Source organism: Thermobia domestica, chromosome 11, assembly GCF_964235325.1.
Source record: "Thermobia domestica chromosome 11, izTheDome1.hap1.1, whole genome shotgun sequence".
NCBI lineage: Eukaryota > Metazoa > Arthropoda > Insecta > Zygentoma > Lepismatidae > Thermobia > Thermobia domestica.
The window spans coordinates 178218151-178239709 of NC_137464.1; the positions used below are offsets into that span (position 1 = coordinate 178218151).

The 21559-nt window shown below is 34.3% G+C and overlaps 1 protein-coding gene across 1 annotated transcript in view; it reads right to left on the reverse strand.

Moving 5' to 3' along the window:
* The window catches only part of inc (BTB/POZ domain-containing protein inc), a 31763-nt gene extending 26293 nt beyond the window's left edge, over positions 1-5470 (reverse strand). The window contains exon 1 of the mRNA XM_081731367.1: positions 5208-5470. Coding sequence (XP_081587493.1) covers positions 5208-5399 — 192 coding nt within the window. The 5' untranslated portion in view covers positions 5400-5470. The remainder of the gene's footprint in view (positions 1-5207) is intronic.
* Between the last annotated feature and the right edge of the window lie 16089 nt (positions 5471-21559).

Genomic DNA, 21559 nt, shown 5'->3' on the forward strand with positions numbered 1-21559 from the left:
CAAAGAAAGAAGAGTTGCTCGTGGAAGAGGAGTGGACCAGAGTATGAGTAGCACTCAGGAAAATGGCAAGAAAAGTTGTGGAATAAACAGAAGGAAGAGATCTCATTGATAAAGAAACACGGTGGTTGAACAAAGGAGTTCAAGCAGTTGCTAAGAAGGAATGGTACAAAAAATGGTGGAACTCTGGCAATCAACTAAGTCTGATGGATTACAAGGTAATGAAGAACGCCAAGAAGGCTATTTGCGTAGCAAAGAAGCTTACGATAAGTTGTACAACAATCTGAGAACAAAACAGGGAAAAAATATACAAACGTTCGAAGGTAAGAGGGGGAGGGGGAATCGCATGTGTGCTGCATCAAGGACGAAAATAACGTGATTCTGACAAAAGAAGAAGTGGAAGTAGTATTTCCAGCATCTTCTCGAAGAAAACCAGAGAGAAACCTGCGAAAATCTGTCCACGAATCAGGGACTGGTTCGGCCTGTGACCATGGTAGAGGTAGAAAATGCCATGAAAAAGATTAAAAGTGCTGAAGCTCCAGGACCCGATAACCTCCCTATCGAAGCATGGAAATGTTACGGAGTGTAGTGGTTTACTCGACTTTTTAACAGAATACTGGAAGCAGGAAATATGCCAAAAGAATGGTGAAGCAGCTATATTGTACTTTAAAAAAAAAAGTAAGAATGTGGCAACTGCAGAGGAATAAAATTTACGAGCCATACAATGAAGTTCCGGGAGAGAGTGACAAGCAAGATTAAGGGAAGAGACCAAAATAATACACAACTAATTTGGTTTCATAAAAGGATTCATAACAATTGCAATATTTGCACTTAGGATGCTAATGGAAAAGTACAGTGAATACCAGAAGGACCTTTATATGGCTTTCATCGACCTAGAGAAAGCGTATGATAGATGGCTACGGGATCTTATTTGGTTGGCACTGAAGAAGTGTGTTCCGAACATACACCTGTATAAATCAAGATATGTATAATGGATGTAGAACAGGAGTGAAGAGTGCGTGCGGAATAACAGTTAAAATGGGACTTCATCAGGAATCTGGTCTTAGCTCATATCTTTTCGCAATTGTGATGAACGAACTTATAAAGGATATCTAAGAGTTAGCACCTGGATACGGATGACATCGTACTGCTGAGTGATACCAGGGCAGCACTGCAAGAGAAATTAGATGCCTGGAGAGAAGCATTCCAGAACAAAGGGCTTAGAATTAGTAAAAGGAAGGCAGAATATTTATATTGTGCTATCAGGAGAAATGTAATCGAGAATACAAGAATATGATTGGACGAGGAAGAGGTGGTAATGACTTGGATATCCAGGTACTTGGAATTAATAGAAGAAAATAAAGGAATAATTACGAAAATACAGGAATAGAAGGTGTAAACAGCAGAATGTTAGTAGTGGTTGAACAAAATGGAGAAAAAAGGCAGGAATATTGTGTAACCGTAGGGTATCAATGCGCCTTCAAGAGGAAGTTTACACAACAACAATGAGACCTGCCATATTATGCGGAGCGGAATGTTCGACGACGAGAAAGAGAGGAACAGAAGTTGCATGTTGCGGAGATGAAAATGTTGCAGTGCATGTGTGGAGTAACTCGGAAGGACAGAATTAAGAATGAAGTGATTCGGGGAACAGTAAAGGTGAACCCAGTACTACAAAAACTGCAAGAAAGTATACTGAGATGGTTTGGGCACGAAGAACTTTGGAATCATAGCTTACCGAGTGGATACTATAAAACTGAACGGCAAACAAGCTCGAGGACGAGAACGATATGGTGCAGTCATGATGTCACAGTGGATATGACACAAGAGAGAAACAGTGGAGGACAGCGAGCCAAAAATGCCGATACCAGCTAAAATAAATAAATAAATAAATAAATAAAAATAAAATAAATATAAATCTGCTAAGCCGATTTTGAACCTTCATGATACAAGAATAAATTTTTAGACTGGAAAAGTTCATAGGCGTATATACTAGTATTCATGTTAGCGCGGGTGCCAAAAGGGTTACAAAAAACTAAAATTCACCATCATCACGTAAAATCTGCTTGACTGACTTCTTTTCGTCATGACTTCTGTTCGAAGCCTTTCTCACCTGGACAAACTTGCATGAAATTTATACCAAATGACACTCGGATCATGTTGCAACGTGCAAGCAAAATAACCACAACTCTTCCTAGGTGGTAAAAATACAATAGCAGGATGAATTTACGAATCCCTCTATGATTATATCCATACTTTGATACGCTCTCATTGGCATGCAGACTTGGACGACGCAAATGAAAATAAACTTCACGCAGTTAAGCCACGGCTTGGAGAATGGCACACATCCGCTCGCTCGCGTCGACGAGATGTACTCCTAACGTGTTTACATATCGGAAACACTCATCTGATGCATAGTTATTTGTTGCGTGGTTTGAATCGTCTGTATTGTCCCACCGAGTATTAGACACATTCTTGTCGAGTGTCCTGAATGCTCAGAATACAGAGAGCGTCATGGACTGTCACTTACACTTGGTAGTGCATTGGGCAATGATATTTACTATTGTCGAGCGTGTTCTCTCTTTTATACATGTTACTAACATTACTCACGTTAGCTGAGTTTTTTTTAAACCTTTTCCTCGTGTATTTATTGTTACTGGATCTTTAATTCCTTTTATTCTTTTTTCACTATTCATTCTTATATATTTTCTCTATTTGATCATTATTAGTATTTATTGTTATTTCATTTTTACTATTTATTTGCCGATACATTTTATTCTGCATTTTCACATTCGTATATGTTTATACACATACATAGTTGATACACAATGCTTCATATATTGTTAATTTTTTTAAAAACGAAAACACATTTATTATTCAGTGATGCCAACTAAGGATACCACAGTATCAAAAACATCGAAAAACAAACTTCGGAGATGTCTATAACAGTAATATTGCAAGTGATACGAACGGGGCAATGCACTTTGGAAGTATCTGTTTCACAGAAAAATGAACATCAACAATGCAGCTGCTAAAACAATGGTATCAAAATAATCAAATAATACTATTAATTAAGACAGATGTCCATTTTCATTCCTTAAAAAAAAAATAGACTCCTTAAAAAAAAAAAAAAAAAAAAAAAAGCTAGGAGTAGACCAGCGGCAAGGATAGAATTAGAATAGCTCCGTACAGACTAAATGGCATTTTGCATTATATACAATGGGAAAACTTTATAATACATGCTTCAGCTGTCCGCTTAACATAACTGGGACCGCTTTAAAAAGTTAGATTAGAGTAGGGTAGTGATAAGTAGGATCGCGTTAAGGTAGAGGAAGGTTCTAGAACACATGCCCCTCTATATAGATTAGTAGCTAGGTTGATTCTTTTCTGTACCAATATTTAATTCACATAATAGCTATTGCCGAGCGAGCGTCAGCGACTGAAGGCGGGTTAGAACCCCGCAGAGCACATTGTTTTCTGTCTTGGGTTAAGTGCCGTATCACCAGACCAATTTTAGGAAATTTACCGGGTCAATTGGATAATTTATTTAAGTTTATGAGAAAGAATGAGTACAAGGGAGGTAAGGGGAATAGTAAAAGTTAAGAAAGTGGTTGTATTTGTTCATTGTTTTTGATGTTGTTAGAGGCACTGTATGTGGAGGCGGATGGACTATTTCGCGGAGAGGTACATTTGTTTTACTATATGGATCCATAAATTGTAAAATGTACAGAAAAAAATTGGCAAGTCTTTAATTTGCCCATTTCATTTCGAGAACAGAACCCAACCAACCCCTGCCTGGCCTCTAACCCGTTCCTACTACTACTATTACTACTCTTACTCCTGCTTCTACTACTACTAATACTTATACTATGGATCCATATTAAAGTAATACTGCACACTTGATGTAACTTAATGTAATCCAACAAAACATAACCGAATGCAATACACTTTGGTGCTTTTTTTAAGGGGGTATGTTTAGTACAAGGGGTCCAGAAGCATGTAAAAATCACAAAATTTACAGGAGAAATGAGTGATGCAAGTACTTAGACGTAATATAACGTAACCAGCTCTAACCTAACCTAACATAAACTAACGTAAGCTAACCTGAACTAACCTAAACGTAATATTAGTAGAAATAAGCGAAATTCTATCATTTTTTGGAAAATTATGCGGGACTCCTACACTAATATAACAAACTACACTAACCTAACGTAACCTAAACTAGCCTAACCTACCTTAAACTAACCAACCCTACCATAAACTAACCGAATGTGAACAGAAATTACCAAAATTGTGACACTTTTTAGAGAAAAGAGATGGACCCCTTCTGCTAAACATAGGCCTTTTTAAGTTTTCAAAGTGGTCCGGCGATACGGCACAAATGCTTCTGTCTTTATTAGAGCTAAATGGGAAGGGGGACCTGTCTTCTAAAACCCTGCCTTATGGAAGTTTAGCCCCTTTTGTTCAAGTTAATAGAGTGTAATTTCCGTCATCGTAAGGATATCAACTGGAGCGAGCATTGTAAAGCTTACTCTCTTCAGTTACTTCTCGCTTCCCGGCATAGTGTTACATTCGCTTACATTCGATTAGTTAGTTACAATCAATTAAACAAACCGACTGTTACGAAGTTTGATACTTCCTGGACGTGTCATGCGGAAGCAAATCCATAATAAATTAATCACTGGCTCAAATGAAAGTTTTGCGTCAGAACTCTTCATTCAAGATTGTAAATCTAAGGAGCAAACCACCACAATACAACTAGTATTTTTTTTTTTTCCTTTTTCGATTTACATTTTTAAAGGTACATAAAAATTATACTTTGATGTACTTTCATTTACTAAGGACTGGCACAATATAACAGTTTATAAAATCAATCCATAAAATATTTTATGATCAAAAGGAACCTTCGATCTGCATGAGAATAAATGCAGTGCTCGTCGAAATACAGCTACGAATCTTTTACATCCACTGCCGGTGCTAATGTGAACGTACACAGTTCTTGAAGCATGTCCAGTCTGAATAACAGTCACACGCTCTGTCTTCTGTTTACTTCAATTACTACACCTTCCTGGGCGAAATTATACCATGTCAATAACACTACACACGTAAATTATTAAGAACATTACTAGTAATTTTTGAACACGCCAACTAACATGTTGTTTATGCACATTTGATATATGTACACACTATACACGTATTTACACACCTACCCTGTCAGATATTAAATCCGAGTCTTCTTGACATAGTCTAAATAAAAATGAATTAGGATCTCTACACAGAGTAGTTTTTGTAGTTAAGAAGTACGTCCCACCAACATTTAAACGAACCCACTGATTGCTGCTTCGTTTGGAAGAATTGTTTTCAGTTTCTTCGTGCGAATTGCTCTCGTTCATTGTAGCCATGTTCGTCTGTTATGTTGATGTAGATCTGATACGTCTACAAACAGATAAATATTTTTAAAAAACAAAAATTTACTTTCTACAATTTATTGTTTTATTTTCATAAATAAAATTTTACTATCACTACTATTCGAATATGCCTTTTAGTACTAACGTTCAGAAAATCTGCTGTAGAGGCTATGGGGCCTAGATTATTTTCGTTTAAGAGTGCCAACTCTGCAAAATTCATACTACGAACGGGATAATAGTACAATCCACTGTTGGTTAAAAGTAGGAGGGCAACCCATTTAATTTCAGCAAAAATTTTGCAGAAAAGAAATTTTTAGCACTATACCAATTATCAGAAACTAAAACGCACATTTTATGTTGCGTTGATGAAACCCCACATGAAATCAGACTCAATGAAAACTGAAAAAATCATAATAGGTAAAAGTAAATTAATATTTACATCAAATTATTGACAGAAAACAAACGGACCTTAAACATTAGATATTAAGAATATAGATTTATTAATATATATGAAATATGAAAATATTATTTTCCCTGTGTTTTATTGACAAAACAAGAATAGTACTTCCGTGCTCACCATGAATACAGCCTTTTCAATGACATATTTCTTTTCTTTTCCATCTCTCTTTCTCTTTTAACAAAGTTAACCTAGGATATTTCCTTAAATTGGGTGTAAATTCACCACCCAGTAGCATATCCATAATTTCATAAAGCGCGGGAAGGATTCAAGTTCCCAAGTACATATCATAAGGGAATTTTGTATTATACCTAAATATCATAGTAGAATATTATTTCATAATATCTTGTCCAAGAGGGGTTAAAATGCGGAAACCTTTCTACATTTAATGAGTATCGGTTAAATTTTAGAAAATTTATCACTAAACCTTTTTCCAAATGAAGACAATACTTATTTCCTCTGATTGATTTAAACCCAAGATAATGTAGGTAATTATTAAGTCCCAAAGAAACAGCGCTGTTTATTATTATTATTATTATTATTATTATTATTATTATTATTATTATTATTATTATTATTATTATTATTATTATTATTGATCATTTTCAGACTAGGAAACCAAGAATATTTGTTGCTCTACTTTTCTTCCGTTCTTGAAAATCATTTAAAAATTCTCTTTTGTTCTCTTCAGCTGATGACTTCTCGTTTGATACTTACTCGATATCAACCAGTGCCGATCGTCCCCTCCCCCAACAGAAAAGAAAACTTTATTATTTTATGCATAAATAAAACCCAAATCAGAGTTTGGAGCTCATAAAACTAGCTCTATCGCTGTTTGTAGACGATCCAAGAAAGCTTGAACAAGACCATTCAATAACTCATATTTACACGTTCAAAGGAGTATTGTTCAAAGACACTTGAACAAGTCTCGAATGGTCTTGAAACAACTTTTACACGATTATAGAGGTATTGAATCACGTTTTATGTATTTGTTTATAGGTGGCAGTCCAAAATAATTGACCGAAACTATGAAAACAAATGAAAGCGAAACTGCGTTCTGATTTAGTTCAGACCTGCGCATGAATAGCTATAATATTAAGTATATCTTTCCTAACTTTCTGCAGGCATTTGGAATTAGATTACCGGTATATTAAACCATTTGAAGGCGACGCTCGAAGTTCCCTTTAAATGCTACTACCAAATGAGAGGCCAGCGGTGTTGCCACATTTATTTTGTACACATCCACGTCTATCCTCTACCACCTGATCGTGCTATGCAGTGAAACTTGTCAACTTGGCCACCTCTCTAAGTTGGCCACCTGCTTATCTTGGCCTAGTTCGTCTTGAACCTGTATTTTCCCATAAGACATTCGTTACTTACTACTCTATAAGTTGGCCACCTGTCTATCTTGGAAGTTGGCCACGGCCACGCAAAATACCGTTCTGTTGTTTTTCTTAACTCTTTCAAATTCCCATGTGAGAGGCAGATGTTCTGTATTTGTGACTGGGGAAAAGAAGCAAGGATTCCCGCGCTTTGCTCTTGAAGGTCAATGGCCAGAAGACTACCCTGATAAAGCGGTGGTGAAGGAAGATGTGAATAAGAAAAAGCACGTACAGAAATTCAGGAAATGGTTGTACGTATTTGTTTACCCTGTCTGTTTTGGTAAAACCATGAGCTATATCAGCTCCTCTCATCAGTGGGGAGCTTTGGTAATTCCGGAAAATTCTCAAGGTTTAAACTAACCATCTCAATTGTCAACTATTGGCACCTGTCGGCTTGTCAAAAGATAGCGGAGTTTTTGAGATATGAATTCCCTTAAGATTGTCTCAAAACATATTTTGCTTCGAGGGAAACACTTCTAGCTCATTAACAAGAGGTAGTTAACTACAATATTAGAATGTGCATATCTGCCAAAAAGAATAAAACAATACGTCTAGAATGAACCACCATTCAGTAACAACTGAAAAGAAGTCATATAAAAATAAAATACATATGAATTTCTCAATTTATAACTTAGCTTTTCTTGTTTTCAATCTGAATAACTCAGTGTGCTATAATATCAATTTCAATAAACTGCGTACATACGCTTCTGTTTTATGGTTGTTTGTGTTATTGTATTTTCAACCGAATAATCCAATGTACCAGACTAGTTTCAGGAAGAGAAAGGTATACACATATTAAACATACTATAGTAATATTTTCTAGTACTGTATATTTTTATGATTACTCTATATGCATTATTTATAAGTAGCTGTCGTCAACTGCTTATTAAAATTTTACAATAAAGTAATACTAGAAATCCTATTCTAAAAATACACAAATCACACTTATTTTCTGTAAGTTGGCCACCTGTCTAAGTTGGCCGCTTTTCGATGGTACCGATGGTTGCCAACATAGACAGGTTTCACTGTAGTTTGTCTGCTTAGCCATACCCACACACCTTAGAATTCGGCAACGTCGCGTCATAGCTTGCGTTTTATTCGCTTTTAGTTGAAATACCAGGATGTTTGTCACAGGCTTTAGTACCACAAGTACTATTTTGGAAGTGATTTCCAGATCTAAATATTTACCCAGGGCCGTGCTTGAGGGCTACAAAATGGGAAAAAAGGGATTTTTCACAAAAAATCTCTATTTTCCTCACCTTTTCCCTCCTTAGGGATATCCAAGGGACATGTGAGTGGTATTGTCTGAAAGCCTACTCTATTCTGAAGAGAACGGCGTATTAATCGTGATCCTACGATAATTACGGAGGTGTCAGGAAATTTTTAAATTTTGTAGGAGCATTTTAGGGAAATTTTAGATGTTTTTGATGTTCTCCCAACATGGGTAAAAAAATTTTCCGCCCTTGCTCTTGAAGACAGGAAATTCTAATTTGTCACAAGTAATTAGTACACTAAATAGTATTTTTCAAGATATTTTTCAGACTTATACGCAGACCCGAGGAGGGGGGGCTCAGGGAGCCTCAAACTTTGAAGAAATTTTTTTGTCAAAAAATCCCGATTTCTCTTCAATAAAATTCCCTCAGGTACATGATAGGGACATGTAAGTGGTACTGTCTGAAAGCGACAAAACAAAACGACGTATGAACCATAATCCTACGATAATTAGGGATGATGCTGTACCTTCTTGTTTGAAAGTCAACAAAAACACCTTGAAAAACCATATCTTAAAAGGGTAAATTGTACTGTATGCTCTTTTATCAATACAGTGATTATACAGTACATAACAGTACCGTACGTAAAGCTACTTACATTTAATGTTTCTGAAGAACCTGCTCCTACATTAAATTACAGTACACTCACATTTAAAGCTTAACTTGTATAGGCCTAGGAGAAATTAAAAAATGTGTATGACAAACAATTACTGACTTTACACAACGCCGACGGACAACCATATTGTTTGTTTATGGCTAGCGCCAAGACAAAACGTAAAAGTTTTGTAGGCAAGGGCGCCAATATCTCTGTAAATTTAGGGGGGCATTCAGATACAGAAGGTATATATATCAGGATTTTAAGTCAAATTGCACTCAAATTATGCCAAATATTGTATATTCATAAATACAATAGGGGGGCCCATATGAGCTTTGGTGGTGGAGTGGTTACCCCCACTTCCTCAGGATCGGCGCCCTTGTTTGTAGGAACTGCGTTCGGATTTTTGACTTTCGGATTATCGACGTCCTACTTATATGAATATGGCACAGAGTGCTTGTAAATGTGGCACATACTATTACGTTTATTTGAGAAAGTTTTCCTAGGATGTTCAAACAAACGAGATGTAGATTGATCAGACAAGATTATAATGAAGATGTCATATGTATGAAGAAAGATTTGAGGAGGATGGGAAGAAGGTGGCGATTAGAATGGAAGATGTGCTTCGTTATTAGTGAAAAAGATAATTATTGAGTTATTGTGCATAGGCAGTCATATTTCACACTTTTATTAGTGAACGACAATCCATAATATGGGTTCTATTAAAAAGTGAAAAATTAAAAATTATGCAATTAAAATGTAAAGTGATGTTTTTATTGAGTGTTCAGTGACGTTAGTTAAAACGACATGGATTGTTCCAGAACCAAAGAAATGCAAACTGTAGGACACAATGGGCCGCCTGTTTAAGTGAAAAAAATAAATAAAAGAGCAAGCTGTCATAATTTAAGTTAATAGTAGTAAGATTTTATAGAAAATAATTTTAATTAGGTAAGGGTTGTATATATAATTAATATAGTAGTTAAGGCCTTAGGTTTAGATATCTTACTTATTTCTTGTTAGGATTAAGGCTCATATAAAAATGGCGGAAAGTATGCAGATAATTAATGAACAAGTGAGTGGTACAGATTTAATTAGTTCTACAGGTAATTCTTTTAATAAGAACAAATCAAATACAAGTAATGAAACGAAAATGGAAGCGTCATATGAAAATGATAACAATAAAACAAAGATTACGGTGAAACACAAGTCAAACGGTGAAATACAGAATAACATATATCAAAGTCACCATCTTGCCCCATACTTTGTATTTCCTAAATCGAACGATAAAGACTTGGGAAAAGTGCACCCAATGGGAATAAGCAGAAAATTATATCTTGCAGAAATTAATGAAATCATGAATATCCAGACTATTGGCAGAAATTTAATTAAGGTAACATTCGACTCAGGCAAGAATGCAAATGCATTCGTAACACATGATATTATAAAGAATAATAATTGGTCAGCGTTCATACCGACACATGCTGTGTCATTAATGGGGATACTTAGAAATGTAGCTTCAGATTTTAGCACGGATGAACTGTTAACAGATATCGATTGTTCAATAGAAATGTCATCTGTTAGGCGCATATTTAGAAATGATAAAGACAAAAAGAGAGTCCCTACGGGAACAGTAGTATTGACTTTCAATACACAATACCTGCCGAGAGACTGTAAACTTTATTACCAAAACCTGGACATAGAACCGTATATATCACAAGTAAGACAATGTTTCAAATGTCTCTTATTTGGCTACATCCAAAAAAAAAAAAAATGGTAAATATAGTAATACACGTAAAAATGTGGTGGACATGAAATTGATACTTGTACGTCATCATTAAAATGTTTGGGGAATATAAACGTCAACATAATATAATCCACTTAATGTCTAAAAACCGTATCTCATTTAATGAGGCAAGTAAGTTAGTACCAACTATTTCATATCGAAATATTACAAATTCAAATGTACCGGTTGGGGTACAAACTTCCGTAAGTGGCATAATTCAATATAATAGTAGTCAACTCACAAAACACAATTACTCATTCTCCAACAAATCAACAATAAATTCACAGGGGGAGGGAAACTCCATGATTATATAATCTGTCACACCATGGATGGTTTTTAGTCGTCAAGGCCCTTCCACTTCTAAAACTACAACTAAGACATATATTACTTCACAAATTAAGAAAAGAGGGCTACCCACCCCATATAGTGAAAAATACAAAGAACAAACTTTCGCTTTTTCAAATAAAAGCAAAGATCAATCTTCATATCATAGTGCAAGTAATTATTTTAAACAATCGGATAACTCCATTCCTAGTACAGAAAAATAAATAAAATTAAAGAAGATTTATCAAAATTTCTCAACACTTCCTTCTTAGTACAAAATATCAGTCAGTCCCCAGATCACATTCAAAATATAATCGAACAAATTCTTCTTTTGGTTACATAATGGCAATCAAGTTAAATGAAGTCTTAACTTTGTTACAGTGGAATGCACAAAGTCTAAAGGGGAAATTACACTTATTACAATTACTCATCACTATTTATAATCCTCACTTAATTCTTATCCAAGAATCATGGACAAAGACAAACTCCCCTCTAAAAATTCCAGGTTATATTATCTATGAGAATTTAAGATATGACGGTTATGTGGGTGTAGCCATTGGCATTAAGTTAGATATCCCACACTCGAATATAAATTTTAACAAGTTAGTATTACCACAAAACACACAAATTATAGGTATAAAAATATCAATTCCTTTATAAACATATACACTCCACCTAATGTCATTCCTTCAACAAAGGTCTGGAATGATATTTTTAGACAAATACAAAAGCCATATGTAATATCGTCTGATTGTAATACTCACTCAATCTTATGGGGGAGTTCACGTACAAATTCTGCTGAACGAAATCTTCAAACTGCATTAGCTCAACTTACCTTAAACAAAAATAGTGCCCCTGATGTAACTATTACCAGCTTAGATTTATATCTAAATTGTAATTGGAGTGTTTTATACTCCTATGGGTAGCGATCATTTCCCTATCATTACTCAATTAACAAGTAATAACGGTACTTAATTATAACATATCAATTTGGTGCCTGACAGATTGCAAAAAGAAAAACTTCATTATATACCTCATACTTTAAATTGGTCCATATACTCTTCCAATTCCGAATCTTCCTTTAATAATCATCAAACATCTTACAGTAATCAATCTATAGACAAGAGTATCAATAAATTTACAGACATAACCAATCATATTGTAGATTATTCGGGGAAAAATTCTTTTATCTTGGACTAACAAAAAGAGCAAACATATGCAAACAAGAAATATATACAAAAAAAACATTTTCGTGGAATTCTGAATGTCAAAAATCGGTAAATATGTGTCATCTATATCTTAGAAATTATTTTAGGGCTAAAACAAATGAGAACTTTGCAAAGTATCAAAAAATAAAAGCAAAAATGAAACAAAATTTATTAAGTATCAGGAAACAACATTGGGAAGAATTTTGCAACAAACTTTCACCATCAACATCTTGGCCCAATATTTGGAAATATCTTAAGAAACAAACTCATTCGGTTGAATCAGCGATAATCTCATTTGACGAAAATAATAATACATGGATAGATGAGTTTCACAGAAAAATAACACCATCTTACGTAAATCCAGATAGGAAATCAATAATACAAGCCCTGTTAAACAACAATCAAGATATGGATAACAAGAATGTAACGACACCTTTCTCGATGGATGAAATTCTCCTTGCACTTCAGCAACTAAAACGGGATTCAACTCCTGGGCATGATGGAGTGAGATACTCACATATTAGAAATCTACATACTTCAGGTATCAAAATCCTTTTGAATATGTTCAATAAAATCTGGGTATCTTCGCTTATTCCAAAGTCATGGAAAAATATTAATAGTGCCAATAAAAAACCCAAAAAATCCTGTGGGCCAGGCTGATAGTTACAGGCCTATAGCCTTAACTTCTTGTATATTCAAATTATATGAACAACTACTATTAAATAGGCTAATATGGTACATAGAATTTAATAATATATTTCCTCCAAACTTAGTATGTTTTCGTAAAAATTTCTCTACTTTAAATGCAATAGGATCATTAATCATATATATAGCCATACGTTTATATATTAAGGGAGCATATAACAATGTAATATTAGAAAATTTAATTAATTACATGCATAAAATTAAAATTCATCCAAAATTTGTACGTATTGTACACAATTTACTCATAAACAGAGAAATATCTATCAAATTAGGCAGATATTGTAATTCTCCTAGACAGACATCTAAAGGTGTAAGTCAGGGTAGTAAACTTAGCCCTATACTATTCAATATCTATATATTAGAATTAATTAATCTTATAGAAAACATGTTAAGGTCTTTGCTTATGCAGATGATATCGTTCTTTACGTAACTACGTCTAATATTCAAAAAGATTTGAAAACATTAGAAATAGTCATGAAGGATATTATAGATGGTGCGATAATAATGGTTTCATCATAGACGGGAACAAAACAAATCTAATTGTATTCTCAAGGAAAAGAAAAATTCCAAATATCAGTATAAATATAGCTAATATAGAAATAAAAAAATCAAATATTTAGGACTTATTTTAGGCTCTACACTTAATTGGATGTCGCACATCAATAATCTTAAAGTCGATATTAACTATGTAATTAATGTGATTAAAAGTCTAAGCTACAAAAATGGGGGACCAATCCTAGTTTTACAAAAAGTCTATAAACTATGTGTTGAAGCAAAGTTATTGTATGGAGGCATATTTTTTTCACCACGTCCATATAACAATGTTTTGTCTATGATAAAAATTCAAGATGATGCTCAACGAATAATTTTTTCACAACCCGGAAATACTCCTCGAAATGCACTCTTAGAAGAATCTGATACTATCCCCATAGATTTGATCATAAAAAATATGGCAACAAAATTTATACTTTCTCGTTTAGCGAACAGCACAAATATAATCAATACAAGCCTATTGCAATTAGATACCTCAATCTCAAAGTTAACAAATAAAAAAACGAAGAAAAATAAAATAAATGAAAACTTTCTTTAAAAAACTACCTTGGATTTACTTGGCTACAGAAAACTTCATAATTTAGCATCTTCGATCCAAAAGTTTCCAGTACTTCCATGTTTTTCGGTAAATTATCACAAAAAATCTTCAACAAACAAAAATTATCATTCCAAAATATCCTCCTACCGTATATAAATCTACAATTCCTTCAGCATTTTACTCGGCATGGCTCAACTATATACATAAGTTACCAGGATATACATTTATTTTCACTGATGCCTCCAAAAGTAAAGGACTTCCAGTAGGTGCTGCTGTATATTTACCTCAGCAAGACATTACACAAAAGTATAAGCTCCCGTCTAATACATCAATTTTTGAAGGTGAGGCTTTCACAATCAGACAGGCATTATTAATAGTATACAAAGAAAAATTAAAACATACTTGTATTTGGTCAGACTCACTAAATGTTTTAAAAATTCTAGAATCTACGAAGTGGAGCAAACAAATTACCTTGATAATTTTAAATTTGAAATCTCTTATTACTAAAATCAATAAAAACAAATCTTATGTAACTTTTATTTGGACAATGGGTCATACAGGCATCATTTTGCATAATGAAGTCGATAAAGTAGAAAGGATTCCTGCTATAATGGAAAACTTCCAATATTAAATTACCTAATCATGATTTCTTCAATTTATAAAATTTCATGCTGAGTCCATGTACCTAAGAAGAAAAATCTCATATCGTTTAGGCCCAGGTAAACATTATTGGTCCATCAAATATATTAATGATATGCCATTTATCCCAAAACTAAAAGAATGGAATAGAGCAGACATCATACAAATAACGAGACTTCGATTGGGTACTGCGTTAACTCCAGAAAAACTTTATATGATGAAGAAACGGGATTCGCCAGTGTGTCAGTGTTTGCTGGAGACTGGCTCACTTGAACACATTATTTTAGAATGTAATCTTTTCAAGGAATTTAGAGAGACTATGTTCAATCTATTTTCAATATACTTACCCTATGGTCCTTATAATATTAAATCTATATTAGAAAGTAGTAAATTAGAAGTATATAAGATTCTCGTAAATTACCTTAAGAAAAATAATATAAAATTATAAAAAAATCTTACTACTATTTAAAAAAAAGCAAAAAGTAGGGATTATATATAAATTATGTCAAAAATCTAGGAGATCATCTAGAAAGTTGTCTCTTTATATCAATGACAGTCTATGATACATCCTATTTCTATAAAAATAAATAAATGAATAAATAAATAAAAGGGGGTCCTCTCATAGCCCGTACACAAGGAGGTGTAAATCTAAAATTTAGTGAAAAAGATAAGACTAGTGAAGAAGAAATATTTAAGCAGGTGAAATGGGTCATGCCCACACCTTTCATGCTCTTACTTTGTGAGAGGAACAAGAAGAATGGTTATCTGATTTTCAAAGAAGTTTTAAGTAGTATTTAGTTTACGATACATTCTGAGTAATTAATATTTTCTGATATCGGTAAGATCTGCCCATTGTTGATTTAATTGTGGTATTAATTATTAATATTGTGTTTGTTTGGTTTTTAGGTGTAGCTTTTTTCAACACATAAGCTTATCTTAAATAAACATATCATTTCATGATCAATTGTCTCCATCCATTGGAGCCTCATACAGATGCAAATGGGACCCAAATAACTCAAGTCTTAAATACTGACATCATCCCTATCTCTCCAGACTCGATGGAAATATCAAACGAAATGGAAGTAATTACGAAAGAAGTTCAAAACATTGAAGGAACCGAATCAATTCCAATCATAGATAAAAATCAAAATAAGAAACAGGAGTTTCAAAACTTTTCGAAACATAATGATCATGTAAATCTATATAGTGATCATCATTCTGCCCCATATTTTATCTTTTTAAAAGCTAACAATGGAGAAATTGGGAGAAAGCACATTATGTCTATATGTCGGAAACTCCATCTAACAGAAATCCCCGGCATTAACAAAATTCAAAAAATTGGTAAAAACCTTTTAAAAATTAACTTTAACACAGGAACTGAAGCTAATCAATTTGTGTCACCCAATCCACAAAACACAGGACTAGTCGTCCTATATTCCAAATTACGCTCTGTATTCTACGGGAGTTGTTAAAGACATTGATGTTGACATTTCAACAGATGACTTACTACAGGACTTGGATTCTGAGATACCAATTATCTCTGCGCGCCAAATGGAAATAATAACCAGAAATTTTTCACTAGAACAGTTATTCTAACTTTTAATTCGCAACAATTACCATCAGAAATAAAATTATACTTCCTCAAACTTCCTGAAGAACCATATATTCCAGCCATTCGACACAGTCTTGGTGGATGTTTAAAATACGGTCACACGAACCGTACGTGTAAAGCATTCATAAAACTATGTAAAAACTGTGGTCAAAATCATTCTAAAACTGATTGCTCCAATCCTACACAGTGCTATCATTGCAAGTCTAACCATAGAGCAGATTTCTCTCAGTGTCCCGAACGATTGAGACAAAAAGAATTGTCCAATTAATGGTCAACCAACATCTATCTTTTAATGAAGCTAGCATGTTAACGACTAATAATAAATCAAATTCATCTAATGTCACGAATACTACGGCTCTCTACAGTGAAATTATTAGACATCCTCCTGTTGACAACGTATTCTCACAATCAGTGAACTTACATAACAAACCACCCTCTACTTCTATTCTCCCTGCAGTTCCTCGCGGGAAAAGAAGAAAAGGTTTGCAAGATGATCACTTCACTCCATCTCAATCATCTTTCGATAGTAAAAAAAGTTCCTCAATACCTTTTGAGGTGCCTTCTTATCCCTCTGCTTCTTCTTCCATGTTTCCCCCGCTAAGATTCGACGCTCCGGGATCTAATCCGGATCTTAAAGGTTTAGTTCGCAATAAAGACAAACTTAGATTTCATAACATGCAAGTATCATCTAGTAAATCAACATCAGCTTCCTCCATTGACAACAAACTCATTGGACATAATAGTGCAGAGCCTTCAACTGGACCAATCAACTATCTCCAGAGCTATAATTTCCTTCCTAATAATGACAATTCTGATAATGATCATATTCGTGAATTATCCCGCCATAATGATATTCTCCATAATCAAATAAAAGCAATAAAACAATTATTGACTACTGTTTCTGTCACTTTTACCGCTGACCCCAATCCCAAAATTCTAAATACTTGAATTCAACAAATTACTAGTGTTCTTTCCACCAAATAACTTCATCATGGCTTCCGATACTTACGAAAATCTAGTAGTTCTTCAATGGAACATGCAGAGTGCAACTGGGAAGGGTTACGCCCTACTACACTTAACAATATATTTTATCCACATTTGATCATGTTACAGGAGACTTGGTCAAAACCTCATTTGATGCTTCGTTTAAAAGATTACAAGTTCATCGACCAACTGCGAGAGGATGATTATGGTGACATAACAATAGGTATACGTCACAACCATTTCTATCAAGAAATACTAGTAAAAATCCGCAATAAACCTCCTAATGTCCAAGTCCTAAGAATACAAGTGCAAAATTTTAATCTTGCGAACATTTATATTCCCTCTTCTGTTATTGTTGATATGTCTTTCTGGCAGGAGTTATTCCATTCTAATAATTTTGACACAATTACTGGTGATGCTAATACCCAAGGACTTTGGTGGGCTACTGCATGTACCAATTCTGCTGACAACAAATTAATCATTGCCTTATCTACAGGTGATTATCTTCTTCTCAATGATGAAACACCTACTCGTATTTCTTATAACTATAAAAGCGCACCTGATATTTCGTTGGTACGAACAAAACACTATTTATTCCTCCTGGCATGTTTTTTTACGATGCCCTCAGTAGTGATCATTTTCCCATTATTACTGAGGTACCAGTTTGTAAAATACCTACTTCCACTCATGGATACTCTTTACCTTTCAAATCTTTCTTGGAATATATCTCTACGGAATTAGACTGGGATAAATACAGCAACTTCTCCGCTTCACAATTTCAAAATAACCTTTTCAACTCCTACTATTACTCCTGATATGCAAGAGGCAGCACGAAGTTTTGATACTTTACTAAAAGCTGTGGTGCATCATTCAAAAGTGCAGCAGGTTCTTCCTCCGAAATCATCACGTATTGGTAGTCTTCCAGCGAAACCTCCTTGGTGGACTCAAGGATATCAACAAAGTGTTAACTTCAGACAGCGGACTTGGAAATTATTTCTTTGCACTAAAGAAAAAATCATTTTCTAGCTTACCAGAAAGCAAATGCCCTCACAAAAAATACTCCGATAAACACAACGTCAACTATGCAAGATTTTTGCAATAATATGTCCTACCAAACCCCGAAAACAAAAATTTGGAAATATCTCAAATACCAAAAAAATGTATCTCTTAAAACTGAACAAAGTAATATTCAACTCAGTGCATATACTTGGATCGAAGAATTTCATCAAAATCTGGCTCCACCTTTTGTAAATAATAACCGGTTAGATCTTGTAAAATATTTTTCTCCGACGTCACACTCTACTTCAGATCTTCCGTTCACTTTTGAGGAAATAACCACTGTACTCCAATCACTAAAAAGAGATTCATCTCCAGGGTTCGATGGAATACATTATAAACACCTCAAGAATCTTCCGTCGGAGGGAATCTATGCATTGTTAAATTTCAATAATTCCATCTGGAAAACTTCACAGATTCCTTCACAGTGGAAGAAAGTTCTCATTACTCCTATACGGAAACCAACAAAACCCATAGGAGCAGCGACCAACTACATACCGATCGCTTTAATACCTTGTTATTTAAAAACACTAGAACAATTAATTCTAACCAGATTACAATGGTTTCTGGAATATCACCAGATATTTCCCCCTAATATGACAGGCTTTAGAAAACACAAGTCAACTTTAGAAACACTTAGTCCATTCCTTTTACATTTGGACAACTTTTTAACATCCTAAATATCTTATGGCTATAAGCAATGATCTTAAACAGGCATATGACCTAGTTCAATTGGATTTATTGATAAGTAAAATGGTAAAAATGAACATCCCTACCGCTTTCATAAGATTTGTTCATAATGTACTCATTAATAGACAAATTTATCTCAAAATAAATAATAAATATAGCACTCCTCGGCAAACTTCTCTTGGTCTTATGCAAGGTAGCAAGCTTAGTCCCACACTTTTAAATATCTTTATCGTGAAATTACTGGAAATACTCAATGGTACTGTATCAGCCTCTCTCTTTGCAGATGACTTACTCATTTAAGTTGTTACAAATGATCTGGATACTGGTCGAAAGAAATTGCAGTCATTATTGGAAATAATTGCAACCTTGTGCCGGAACAATGGTCTAGAAATTAACTGGAATAAAACAAATTACATAGTATTTACTAAAAAGAAAATCACTAACTTCCCTCCTCTTCAACTTTCTCATACACAGCTTCACAGCACAACAAATATCAAATATCTTGGATTATACCTCGATCACAAATTAACTTGGAAATCACATTTAGCTCATGTAATAAAATAATGTAAACAAGTACAGAACATTGTCCGCAGCTTAAGTTCTAAAAAATGGGGCATTCATCCGCACACATTATATACTATTTTTCAACAATGCATTGAAGCCAAGATACTCTATGGAAGTATAATCTACTCTATCTCCATGCCAAAATTCTATAAATCACTAACAGCGATTCAGTACACTACTTTAAAAATTATACTTTCCCAACCCCACTTTTGTCCTAAAATGCCATTTTGGAGGAAACAGGCACGCTACCGTTATCTATTAAAATACTCAAACTTGCCTGTAAATATATCATATCTCGACCCGCTATCATGAATTCGCCACTACTCAGAAAACTGGGAGCCTTAGAAATACAGAACCGTAATACCAAACTACCATATGTTACTAAGTTACCATGAATATACAAAGCTTTTTTACCTTTGAAAAACCTCCAAACTCAAATAATAAAACTTCCCAACCTGCCATGCTATAGTTTCGCATATGAAACAAATACAACAATTATAAAACCTATTATACCTTCATATGTAGATACCAAGATTAAAGATGAATCTCGCATAAACAAAAATATCTGGCAGTTTTCTCGATCAATTCCATCCTGACACAATTTTCCTTTACACTGATGCCTCTAAGGTTGCACATAGTCCAGTTAGAGTAGCTATCTTTGTTCTCCAACTTGATATTATCCAACAACTGAAACTTCCAGTTGCCACTACAGTATTTGAAGGTGAAGCGTTTGGAATACGACAAGCCTTACTACCCATTCAACGTAACAATATCCGGCGTGCATGTATCTGCACGGATTCCTACAGTGTGTAACAAGCACTTTCTTTTGTTCATTGGACAATTAAATCTATTTGGACAGTACTAAACATAAAATCCATTTATTGTAAATTAACTGAAATGGGTCATATCATAGATTTTATCCACGTCCTAAGTCATGTTGACATAAAACCGAATGCATTTGTCGACGATTTATCCAAAAAATCTCGTAACTCTGGTATTTCAGCCAATATTAAATTATCACCTCTCAACTTTTTATTTTACGTTGACCAGATAATCTCGGAGCAAACAGTCCTTTGGAAACATAAAATCAGAAGTGGACCAGAAACATACTATTGGCAAACTAACCATTTGCAATCATCCAGCTGGAATGCACTTCGCAATTGGTCACGGTCAAAAATCATATTATATTATAGACTTCGTTTCAACACTGGAATTACTCCATACCTTCTGTACAAAATTCATCGGAGAGATTCACCTCTCTGTTGGTGCAACGAAGAGGTTGGAACTCTGAATCATCTCGTATTTCAATGTCCTTTGTTATCTAAAAATAGAACTCAAGTTATGGAAGAGCTAAATAAACGCCTTATAGACCCTTCACCATCAAACAAATTTTGACTCACAATGATTTGGATATCCTGAAACATTTATTTTTTTTCTTCAAGATAATAGTCTTGTCCTTTAAAATTTACTTTAATTATTACCTGGTTAATAACATCATTTTTTCTTTTACATTTCATCATCCGGTGGAAAAAAAAGAACTTCACTAGAAAATCATAGTTCTGTATTTCCCACATATGCAACGGAATTAACACCACTCATATATTCCAACAAGAGGAAATGACTATTTCAGTTCTCATTTTTCAATTACCACCGGAAAAGGCCAAAGCAGACCTTCTAAACAACAAACACAATGTTACTCCGCTTACAATTCCAAGGATATCGGTGAAACAGACTATGTCTGCACTCCGATAATGCAACACCTCTCGATAGGCGAAGGGGAAGGTGAGGAACAGG